This window comes from Mirounga angustirostris, unplaced genomic scaffold, assembly GCF_029215605.1.
Source record: "Mirounga angustirostris isolate CCGP_5_RB_7025 unplaced genomic scaffold, mMirAng1.0.hap1 SCAF_5, whole genome shotgun sequence".
Taxonomy (NCBI): domain Eukaryota; kingdom Metazoa; phylum Chordata; class Mammalia; order Carnivora; family Phocidae; genus Mirounga; species Mirounga angustirostris.
Genome location: NW_026991713.1, coordinates 155,714,702 through 155,727,036, shown reverse-complemented (window position 1 = coordinate 155,727,036; position 12,335 = coordinate 155,714,702). Strand labels below are relative to the sequence as shown.

Below are 12,335 nucleotides of genomic sequence, written 5' to 3'. Positions count from 1 at the left end.
TGGCCTTCCTCTAGCAAACGGACACATGTCTGACATACAGTGCGTACTCCACACCTCACGTTACATGCCCACAGCCCCGGGCTCACCCCTTTGCTTCTTTTTTGGCCCCTCGCAGTGGACCCGGTAGCCCCAGGAGCTCGCACAGGCCCAGTCTATGTCAGGTGTGGTGAATATCTGCTGACCAGAATTGGGTCCATGCCTTGCACCTAGAATCTGGGCCTTCTAGCTTCCCCATAAGGGTTCTTTGCATAGCATCGAATGACATGGATGAGTGAGGATGCTGTGTGTGGTTCTTAATGCTTTGTAATCAGCCTGGACTCTTTGGCCAACCCCATTTTCTTTCTTTTATGAATAGGGAGTAAGTTGTGTCACTCTCCGTGGAATGAAGATCAAGCCGGGTTCCATCGGGAAAGGCATCCCCTCCTTCGACGTCCAGGTCTGGTCCTAAAGGCATTTGCTGGGTGCAGTTAGGGCTGAGCTGGGATTGAACAATTGTGGGACACCAGGTGACAGAACCAGCTGTGCCCACTCCACCCCACCCCCACCCCAGTTGTTGTCCTTCTTCCTCTCCTCCTGTTTTCCCGCCGATTTCCTGGGGAGGCTTCAGTTGAGAACTGCAGTATCCTGGGCATGAATGCTGCTCAGCCTGGCAGCCGGAAGCCTCATACACAACAGATGGGACCAGAGCACCTGGAGGGAGCCCTGGCAGCTCTCTCCATCAGCTGGTGCTTCTAGTTTTCCCTGATCTGTGTTTTCTAGCTTGAAGACACGTTTGCCACGTCTGCATATCCGTGAGACCAGGAGACCCATAACTTGGGTTTCACCATTTCCTGACTTCAAAGTCTTCTGACAGCTGTAATCTATTTTTTGACAGGGCTCCTCCCCCCATTTATTCTCACCAGTGTCACACAAATAGTCAGGTACTGTGTGGGTGGGGCCGGCGTGTTGGGGTGGCCCTGCAGGTTGGGATCCACAGGCCTGTTGCTCCAGATCATTGACGACAAGGGCAACAGCCTGCCGTTCAACACTGAAGGCAACATTGGCATCAGGATGAAGCCCACCAAGCCCATTGGCCTCTTCATGGGCTATGAAGTAAGTGGTGATCCTCACCTGCCCACTTCCAGGCCCCCCAAATCCCTTCAGGGAGCAGTGTGGGTACTAAGGGGGTGGATACAACTCTGTACTACGAGCCTTCTTCACACCTCTCTTCAGTCACTCCAACTCAATGAAGCCTCTTCTAATTAATCTCTAAGCTCCTAGTGTGTTCTCACATCCTTTCCTGTCCAAAACCATCTGACACTTAAGTGCTGACAGGGTAGAAAGAAGCACCCCAGACTTGGGTTCCAATGATCTCTCTCTCTTTTTTTTTCAGATTTTATTTATTTATTTGACAGAGAGAGACACAGTGAGAGAGGGAACACAAGCAGGGGGAGTGGGAGAAGGAGAAGCAGGCCTCCTGCAGAGCAGGGGGCCGGATGTGGAACTTGATCCCAGGATCCTGGGATCATGACCTGAGCCAAAGGCAGATGCCTAACGACTGGGCCACCCAGGCGCCTGTCCAATGATCTCTTGAGGTTGAGTATGCAGGAAGCTTTGACTGAGTTCAAATCCTACAGTCCCACTTACCAACAGGCTGTGCACAAATCTGTTAACCTTGCTGAGCCTCCAGAGAGGACAGTGGTGCCCCCACTTCACAGAGGAAGAAACTGCAAATTGGAAGCTTTGTATGTTTTCCCCACGTCAAATAAATGGCAGGTCTAGGATTCAAACCCACATCTTTTTGGTTCCCAAACCCTACGTAAGAAATCCAGGGATTACATAAAACTGTGACAGGTTCTAAAGAAACCTGAAACTCTTGACCAGGCAAATTCTCAGCTTCCAAGATTGGTCAGGGGAGAGTGGACAGACCTTGAAGTTGATCTCAGACCCGTCTCCTTTCTCCACAGGAACAACCATTGGTGTCCCTGTTGGCCTCACTCTATGGCCTTGGGGGTGGGTGGTGCTGCTCCTTTTGTGACGTTATTGACCAAAAGCAAATAATGCAGGCCCTAGCCTTAATTCACAGTAGCACGATTTTAGGCTTGGATAAAAGAGGAAATAAACAGAGTAACAGATATATAGATCAGTGGTTCTCAACCCTGCCTGTATGTTAGAATCAGTTGAGGAGATTTAAAAAAATAATTCTTGGATCCAATCATAGAGATTCTGGCTAAATTAAACTGGGATGGTCCAGAGCAACATCAGTTTTGTTTTAAATTGGAAGTAACATATTTTATTTTACAAAGATGTCCTCCTCTATGCCCACACCTGTGTAGATATATACCCCATTTCACATGCTCTCTTGACTATATGTTGTCACTCCTCCACTGAGATTTGTTTGCTTTTTTCCTTTCTTTTCTTTACTGAGGTAGAATATATAAAATTCACCCTTTTCACCATTTTTAAGCATACAATTCAGCAGCACTGAGTAAATCACAACATTGTACAATTACCACCATGCATGTGCAGAAATTTTTTCCATCCCAAATGGAGACTCTGTTCCCATTAAACAATAACTCCCCCCTCCTCCTCATATCCCCAGCATTTGGTAACCTTTAATATACTTTTTGGCTTTAAGAATTTGCCTATTTTAGGTACCTCTATTAAGTGGAATTGTACAACATTTGGCCTTTTGTGTCTGGCTTATCTCACCTAGCACATGTTTTCAAGGTTCATCCATGTTGTAGCATGTGACCAAATGTCATTTTTTTTTCAGGCTGAATGGTATTGTATGGGTATACCATATTTTGTATATCCATCAATTTCTTAATAGACATTTAGATTATTTCCATCTTTTGGCTACTGTGAATAATGCTGCAATGAACATTGGTGTGCAAGTATCTGTTTGAGTTCCTGCTTTCACTTCTTTTGGATATATACCTGAAAGTGGAATTGCTGCATCTTATGGTAATTCTATATTTAACGTTTTTTTTAAAGATTTTATTTATTTATTTGACAGAGAGAGAGAGACAGCGAGACAGTGAAAGAGGGAACATAGGCAGGGGGGAGTGGGAGAGGGAGAAGCAGGCTCCATGCTGAGCAGGGAGCCCGATGTGGGGCTTGATGCCAGGACCCTGGGATCATGACCCGAGCCGAAGGCAGACGCCCAATGACTGAGCCACCCTGGCGCCCCTATATTTAACTTTTTGAGGAACTGCCAAAATGTTTTCCACAGTGGCTGCACCATTTTATATTTCTATCAGCAATGTACAAGTGTTCCCGTTTCTCCATATCCTTGCTAATCCTTGTTATTTTCAGGTTTGTTTGTTTGTTTTGTGTGTATAATAGTCATTCTACCGCATGTGATGTGGTGTCTCATTGTGGTTTTGATTTTCATCTCCCTAATGACTAGTGATGTTGAGCATCTTTTCATGTGCTTATTGGCCATTTGTGTACCTTCTCTGGAGAATTGTCTATTTAAGTCCTTTGCCTATTTTTAAAATTGGGTTGTTTGTTTTGTTGTTGATTTGTAAGAGCTCTTTATATACTCTGAATATGAACCCCTCATAAGATATATGCTTTGCAAATATTTTCTCCCATTCAGTGCATTGTCTTTTCACTCTTTTGATAGTGTCCTTTCAAGTAAAATTTTAAAAATTTGATGAGGAACATTTTATCTATTTTTTTCTTTTGTTTCCCGTGCTTTTGGTGTCATAGTCAATAAATAATTGTCAAATCCAAAATCAGGAAGACTTCCCCCTATGTTTTCTTCTAAGAGTTTCAGAATTTTAGCTCTTGTGTTTAGGTTTTTGATCCATTTTGAGTTAATTTGTGTATATGGTGTATAAGGTAACTGCATTCATTTGCATCTGAACATCCTAGTTTCTCAGTGCCATTTGTTGAAAAGATTGACTTTTCCCACTGAATGGTCTTGGCATTTTTGCCTAAAATCCATTGACCATATATGTGAGGATTTCTTTCTGGGTTCTCTATTTTATTACAATCATCTATGTGTCTTTTTTTTTTTAATGCCAGTTTTGTATGGGTGTACCATATTTTGTATATCCATCAATTTCTTAATAGACATTTAGATTATTTCCAGTATAGTTTTGCAGTAAGTTTAAAAATCAGTAGTGTAAGCTCTTCTCCCTGGAAAGAAGAACTTTCTTCTCCCTTTAAAAGATTGTCTTGGCTATCTGGGATCTGTCAAGATTTCATATGAAATCTATAGTTTTGCAGTAAGTTTAAAAATCAGTAGTGTAGTTTTGCAGTAAGTTTAAAAATCAGTAGTGTAAGCTCTTTTCCCTGGAAAGAAGAACTTTCTTCTCCCTTTAAAAGATTGTCTTGGCTATTTGAGATCCGTCAAGATTTCATATGAATTTTAGGATGAATATTTCTATACCACTGAGATTTTGATAGGGAGTGCATTGAACCTGAAGATGGCTTTGGGTAGTACTGTCATCTTAATATTAAGTCTCCAGGGTGCCTGGGTGGCTCAGTCGGTTAAACGACTGCCTTCAGCTCAGGTCATGATCCTGGAGTCCCGGGATCGAGTCCCACATCAGGCTCCCTGCTCAGCAGGGAGTCTGCTTCTCCCTCTGACCTTCCCCCTCTCATGTGCACTCTCTCTCTCTCTCTCTCATTCTCGCTCTCTCAAATAAATAAATAAATAAATAAAATCTTAAAAAAATATTAAGTCTCCAATTAATACAGTATGTCTTTCCATTTATTGATACCTTCTTTCATTTCTTTCAGCAACAATTTTTATTTTTCAGTGTACGTCTTTCACTTTCTTGACTAAATTTATTCTTAGTATTATATTCATTTTGTTGCTATTCTAAATAGAATCATTCTTTAATATCTTTTGTCCATATATAGTTTTTTCTGTTTTTTAGTTCTTTGTTCATTTTTTCTCTTAGTTTTTGATCACTTAACACGTTTGACTTATTATTTCTTCCAAGTTTTTATTTAAATTCCACTTAGTCAACATACAGTGCAATATTAGTTTCAGGAATAGAATTTAGTGATTCATCACTTACATACATCAGCCAGTGCTTATCATAAGGAGTGCACTCCTTAATCCCCATCACCTATTTCACCCATCCCCCTGCCCCTCCCCTCTGGTTACCATCACTTTGTTCTCTACAGTTAAGAGTCAGTTTCTTAGCCTTCCCCTCTTTTTTCCCCAATGTTCATTTGTTTTGTTTCTTAAATTCCACATATGAGTGAACTCTAGAAATCAGATTCTCCCACTTCCCTGGGGGTTGAGGTTGCTGGGGTTTCATTGTTTTGTTTTTTGATTTTGGACTGTTGAAGGCTATAGTAGTCCTTTGTTGTGGTACTTTTGCAAATTCTTTAAAGACTATTGTTTGTCATGTGTGATTACTGAGGTTTCTGATCCTTTAGCTCGTGTTCAGTTAATGTTTTGACAGAGATTTCCTTGAGGGGCAGGAGCTCAAATGAACAAAGAAAAACATCACCAACCAAAAAAGAAGAGAGAACAACCACTGTGCAGATTGGCTCTGTGCTGGGATACTCCTTCACCACTTAGCTGGACTTGCTCTGAGCCTAGGGATCAGCCTGAGATGAAAGCTTAAGGTTTTCTCAGGACTTTGCTGAGCATGCATCTTGCCCAGGCATGTTCACGGCTGTCTTAATTCCCCCATGCATATAGCTGTCTTGAACATCCTAATTTCAAAAACAAAAAACAAAAAAAACCCCAAAACTCACTCCAGCATCTCCCCCAGACCTTGATGGTCTATTGTATATCTCCACCCATAATCTCTTACGTCAGGCAACTTCACTTTTGTAGTTTGCCTGGTAGCTTCTATGAGCCGGGCCTGCTGCTTTTTTCTGAGTTACATAAAGTGAGTTCCTTGCACCTGTCCTTCAGGCAGCCCCCCAGATAGGTTAGAACAGATGCACACAATAATCATTATTTTACTTTAAAACATCTGTTTTTGGGGGCACCTGAGTGGCTCAGTGGTTAAGCATCTGCCTTCGGTTCAGGTCATGATCCCAGGGTCCTGGGATCGAGCACCGCATCGGGCTCCCTGCTCCACGGGAAGCCTGCTTCTCCCTCTCCCACTCCCCTTGCTTGTGTTCCCTCTCTCGCTGTGTCTCTCTCTGTCAAATAAATAAATAAAATCTTTTAAAAAAATAAAACATATGTTTTTTAAAAAGTTAATCAGTATCACAAATGGAAAACAGTATGATTTGCCAAAAACAGAAGGCAATTATAACTATAACTATAATGCAAACAAAACAATTTTTCTTGAATTCTAGCTAAACCCTGTTCCCACTAAAAGCTCCAGTCCTGAAACTTACTCTTGGTAGTTCCAGAGCTTTTAAAAACATGTCAGAGGGTCTCCTTAATACAATCAGAACAATTGGAAGGGAACCTAAAATGGGATGTCATTCAATTTTTTTTTTTTTAATTTTTTTTTCCTGGACCTTTTTCAAATCATTTCATGTTTCATGAGAGGAATGATCTCAACACATTGAGTGTTTGAGTGCAAACACTTGGTGGTTGAGTACAAAGGCTGTGGAGCAAGAATTAAATTCAAATACCAACCCTACCACTGACCAGCTGGGTGACTTTGAGTGAGTTATTGTGCTTCTCTGAGCATTCATTTCTTCTGTTATGGCCTATAAAAATCTAGCCTCACATAAAACCTGCACATGAATGTTGAGAGCAGCTTTATTCACAATAGCCCCAAACTGGAAACAACCCAGATGCCCTTCAATGGGTTGACACCCAAACTGGGGTTCATCCATAACATGAAGTACCATTTAGCAGTAAAGAGAACAAAGTATTGATGAACATAAGAAGCTGGACGAATTTCCAGAAAATTATACTGAGTGAAAAAAATAAAAACAGAGCTAGTCCCAAAAGGTTACATACTCTAGGATTCCATTTATGTAACACTCTTAAAGTGACAAAATTATAAAACTAGGGAATAGATCAGTCCCTGCCGAGGGCTTAGGGATTTGGAGGGAGGGAAAAGATGAGGGAGATGGGTGTAGATATAAAAGAGCAACACAGGAGATCCTCAGGATGACGGGAGTCTTCTGTAACTTGACTCTGGTGGTGGATGCACATTTGATAAAATACACGTAGACACACACAAAAAAATAAAAGTAAACTGCTGGGAGATCTAAGTGAGATTGGTGGACTGTAGCAATGTCAGTATCCTGGTTGTGATATTGAACTGTAGTTTTGCAAGATGCTACCATTGGAGAAAACTGAGTAAGTGGCACACAGGATCTCTCTGTGTTATTTCTTATAACTGCATGCAAATATATAATTATCTTTTTAAAAAAGATTTATTTATTTATTTGAGAGAGAGAGAGAGAACATGTATGCATGCATGTGTGCATTAGTTAGGGAAGGGGCGGAGGGAGACAGAGAATCTCAAGCAGGCTCCATGCTGAGTGCAGAGCCCTACACAGGGCTCGATCTCACAACCCTGAGATTATGACCTGAGCAGAAATCAAGAGTTATCCGCCCAACTGAATGAGCCACCCAGGTACCCTGCAAATATACAATGATCTTAAAATAAACAGTTTAATTAGAAAAATAAAAGCCTTGTAGGTTTTCTGGGAGGATCAGATGAGGTAGTATTTTGGGAAGGAAATTCATTTAACAAAAGTGTATTGAACCTCTCATTTATCCAGGCACTATGTGAATGCTAAGCTGAGAACAATAAATAAAATACACAGGGTCCATGTTCTAGTGGAAATTTTATTATACTAGAGCGCCACACAAAAGTGAGTTGTTACTTTAAAAACTTATCCTTAAAATTGGCTCAATATTGTTCACTAATTGACAAGTAGTGTTCATTGAGTACTTGGATATAATGAAAATAGACTCAGAGAGATTACAAAACTTGCCCAGGTGCCAAGTAGAGCCAGGAGCGGGATCCAGACCCAGATCTGAGCACCAGGTTGTGGCTCATCATCTCTAAACTCGTTGCCTTCAACAAAGGGGTATTGTTGTCTTTGCAGGACAACCCAGTAAAGACAGCCAAAGTGGAGTGTGGGGACTTTTACAACTCTGGAGATAGAGCAACTATGGATGAAGAGGGCTACATCTGGTTCCTGGGGAGGAACGATGACATCATCAATGCCTCTGGGTAGGTATGGCTGACCTGAGCCGGGAGGCATCACCCTCACATGCCTCATGGGATCTAGCTTGTTCTGACATTCATCCAAGCTTGGTGATGGTTAGCTCAGGCTGACTCTGAACAGAGCTCTGTCTATGGGCCCCCTTTCTGGGGATACCTGTGCACCTCCCCCAAGCCCTGCATCCAGAAAAGTCTATCAAAATGTAGTTCAAGAAGGTCTGCAAGGCGAACCATAATGAGACATTATGCAATTTAAGGGATTTGGAAGGAAGACGTTACATAGGCCCTTATTGTTGAGGAAGCTTCCTCTATGTTTGGCTCCTCTAATGGGACACAACAATCACTGAAAATTTTAATAATAGATAACAACAACATAAACCTTTATGGGGCACTTACTATGGGGATGCACACTCTGCAGTGCTTTATATAACCCAGCTCTCAGTGCTAGAAGGTAGATGCAGTTATGCCCATTTTACAGATGAAGGAACTGGGTTACTGACTAGTGAATAAAGTTCCCTAAAGTTTCAGAGTGCTGGGTACAACCCAGATTTACCAAAGCTGTCTGGCTCCAAGTCAGTTGTCCCTAAATCTTCACGTGATTTGGAAAGAAAAAAAAAAATGACACATTATACCAGAGTAACAAGTTCTCTTGGCTATTTCAGGGAAGTTGAGTGTGTTTACCTTTTAAATTTCTAAAACATGCTAATATGATGGGGAAGAGTATGCAGAATTTGCATGAATGTTTAAGATAAAGGCTGAGGCTTCTAGTAGGTTTCATGCCAAGGGAAGCTGCTTGAGCCCAGCCCCAGAGCTCGGGGAGAACTAAATATTCACCCTCCTCCCTGAGCAGAGGCAGTGAGGTGAGAAACTCTGGGGAGCATGTGAGTGTTGTATTTCTCAGCACGGAGTGCCCATTCTTCATGTTTGGGGCCCATGAGAGAGCCAGGGCACAGGTATCTGGCTTCCTGTGACAGTTATCCTATGTGACAAGGGACGAGGTGACCCTCCAAAACATGAGACTTGAGGGCTTGGGTCACCCGGCCCTGGCAGCCACTCAGAAGCCAAGAAGGAGCCCGCAGGTACCGCGTCGGGCCCGCAGAGGTGGAGAATGCCCTGGCCGAACACCCGGCTGTGGCTGAATCAGCTCTGGTGAGCAGCCTGGACCCAATTCGAAGGGAGGTGAGGAGGACACAGAGGTCATCGTGTCTGTGTGTGGGCACCAAGGCAGGTGCCGGGAAACCTTCCTCCTGGTCCTGTCTCTCCAACCTTGGACCTCGGGTGGAGGGGGGCCCCGGGGTGTGCATGTGCATTTACACTGTGTGGCCACCAGAGAGCAGTGTGGCCTCAACCATGTGGGACAGAAAATGATGCTTGTGAATGTGGCTTGCAGCTGGGGCTACTGCTGCCCGTCTCCTAATTTCTGAGCCCTTCCTACCTGCCGGCTCATTTCCCCCTCACAGCAACCTCATTAATTAAGGACTCTGAGACCCTTTTTTACAGGGAAAGAAACAAGCATAAGGAGATTAAATAAGTTGCCTGATCACAAAGCTGTCAAGTGGTGGAGCCAGAATGGGAATGTGAGCAGTCTGGCTCCAGAGCAAGCATTCATTGATTCACTGTGTGCTGAGCACCTACTCTGGACAAGGCCCTGTGCCCTGTAGACGCGACATGAATAATAGGAACGTAGTTAATCACCACCATTGATTTAATGCCCACAGAACTCTACCTATAATAATAGGGAAAATGGTGATGATAATGATAGGAATAAAAATCAGTTTAAACGAGCTTCATGGTTTATATGAATGATCTCGATGAATCTTGAGAGCCATGCCCTGAGGAATGAAGCCGTGCTGTCCCCACATCAGAGAAGGACATGGAGGCTGAGAGAGGTGAAGTAATTTTCCAAGGCAGAGAGTAGAAATTGGAAGTATGGACACTGGTCCTGTTCTTTTCCAGAGGCTCAACTGTCAACTTGTTTTTCCATTTACTTAATACACATTTACTTTTTAGACTATACACTTGGTTGCCACTCCCCCTGAGCCTCCACTCTGGTTCTGCGCTGCAGGTGGTGAAGGCATTTATTGTCCTGACTCCGGAATTCCTCTCCCATGACCGGGACCAGCTCACCAAGGAGCTACAGCAGCATGTGAAGTCAGTGCCAGCCCCGTGTAAGTACCCCAGGAAGGTGAGTGAGGGCAGAGGGATGGGGCCTGGTCCCGTCCAGTGGGCCCTGGGCTCTGCTGCCCCAAATCTCCTGGGGTGGCTGGGGTGGAGCTTACGTAGCCCATGGAATGAGCATTTTTCTCTACTGAAGAAGCATTCAACTTAGGGGTTTAGGGGAGATCCATCTTAATCATGGAAACCTCTATCCTGTGTCAGAAAACAAAAAGGCTGACAAAAAACCTACAGAAAAAAATCAGCCAAGAGCCTAGAAATATCCAAGAAGGATATTTGAAATCTTTCACAATTTGAAAAAGACATTCGGGGCACCTGGGTGGCTCAGTCGTTAAGCGTCTGCCTTCGGCTCGGGTCACGATCTCAGGGTCCTGGGATCGAGCCTCTCATCGGGCTCCCTGCTCGGCGGGAAGCCTGCTTCTCCCTCTCCCACTCCCCCTGCTTGTGTTCCCTCTCTCGTTGTGTCTCTCTCTGTCAAATAAATAAAAAGAAAATCTTTAAAAAAAGAAAAAAAAAAGACATTCAAGTCAACAACTGCCACACTTTTAAAAAACATTATTTGTAGTAAGAAATATATTCTAAATTGAAGCCCAATACATATATAGATACATAACAAACAAAAGGTAACAAAATAATATTTATTGTAGCATAAAATACATTCTGAGAGATTTTTTTTCTACCTCGTTTTCAGTGCCATGTGAGAACTATGAAAATGTCCAACAATAGAGAAATGATTAAATTATTCGTGGTAATTAATGCTGTCCTATAATTTAAAAAGATGATGCAGATCTCTTATTTGTAACATAAAAAACATCACAAAAATATATTATTAAGAGACAAAAGCAGGCTGTGAATAAATATACATGTTATCTGACTTGTTGAAAAACCACGTTTGCAAGGATACATGGGTCAAAAATTTAACGTGTCTTTCTTTTGTAATAATACATTGCTGTGCTTTCTGAGTGTTTACCCAAAGCTAGATAGCTAATATTTATTGAACATGTGTGCCGGGCGCTGGACTCAAAGCTCTACATGTGTTATTTCATTTAATCCCCCCAAACCTGAGATGGTATAACCATCCATTTGACAGAATGGAAACGGGAGAGGCTCAGAGACTCACAGTAAATTGCCTGAGGTTGGAGTGAAGAAAAGGGCAGAGCTGAACTCAAACCCAGTGTATCTGAAAACGGAGTTCGTCCTTCACATGTAAGGCTCTGCCGCCTCCTAGAGAGTAGACTGGAGGATGCAGGCCAGTTAGGATGGGCTGATGTTCCTGTGAGGAACTAGTAGCCCCTGTCTTAGTGGCTCCTACTAGGGAAGTATCTTTCTTGCTCCGGCCACATGTCCGCATGGTCTTCCTGGGACCAGGATAAAGGAGCACCCACCATAGGTAACTGCCGGGTGCTAGAAGAGATGGACAGAGTGGATGCCAGACCCAGTGGTCTCAAGTGTTCTGTTCGAGGTGGCACGCCTCACTCCCACTCACATCTCACTGGTCAGAGCACATCACAGGGCTGCATCCAACTTCCCGGGTCAGGGGACACCCTGACATGCCTTGGTGGAGCCTACTGGGGCCACCACATGGTGCCAGCCCGTCTGGGGGACTGTGCAGGGGCAGAGGAGGAGCCTGGGGCATTGGTAAGAAATGACAGCAGGACTAAGTTGGGATGGGTTTGCTTTATCCTTGACCAGATGGAATTTGTCTCAGAGCTGCCCGAAACCGTCACTGGCGAGATTAAAAGAAGTGACCTTCGGAAAAAGGAGTTTGGTCAGATGTAATCAGCAAAACCCTCAGAAACCACTGTGTCTTCTTTGCCAAATCCCTGGCTGCCTCAGTTTCCTCACTATGGGGAGGGTGAGGAGGGGAGTGTTGGACATTGATTTTAAGAGCATAAGGAGTGCTCACATTGCAGCATTTTTGTTCTTTTAAATTACTATCCATTACTCTCCTGCTTCCAAGTCCCTGAGTGAGCGCCCAGGATGTAGCTGGGGTAATAAAGGGACATGAGCATCCAAGGGGACTTGTGTTGTGCTTTGATTCTGTGAATGAACCAG

At 43.4% G+C, this 12,335-nt stretch overlaps 1 protein-coding gene across 8 annotated transcripts in view; it reads left to right on the top strand.

Annotated features, from left to right (window-relative positions):
* LOC135364554 (acyl-coenzyme A synthetase ACSM3, mitochondrial-like) overlaps nucleotides 1–12,335 on the top strand; it is a 30,320-nt gene that overhangs the window by 17,052 nt on the left and 933 nt on the right. For 2 of the 8 annotated variants that reach the window (XM_064592728.1, XM_064592729.1), the window contains exons 2-5: nucleotides 356–436; nucleotides 875–1,092; nucleotides 7,987–8,114; nucleotides 10,116–10,273. In XM_064592728.1, coding sequence (XP_064448798.1) covers nucleotides 356–436; nucleotides 875–1,092; nucleotides 7,987–8,114; nucleotides 10,116–10,273 — 585 coding nt within the window. Of the gene's footprint in view, nucleotides 1–355; nucleotides 437–874; nucleotides 1,093–7,986; nucleotides 8,115–9,096; nucleotides 9,285–10,115; nucleotides 10,798–11,972; nucleotides 12,136–12,335 lie in introns of those variants that run through there. The other 6 variants (XM_064592730.1, XM_064592732.1, XM_064592734.1 and 3 more) reach the window with 6 other exon arrangements.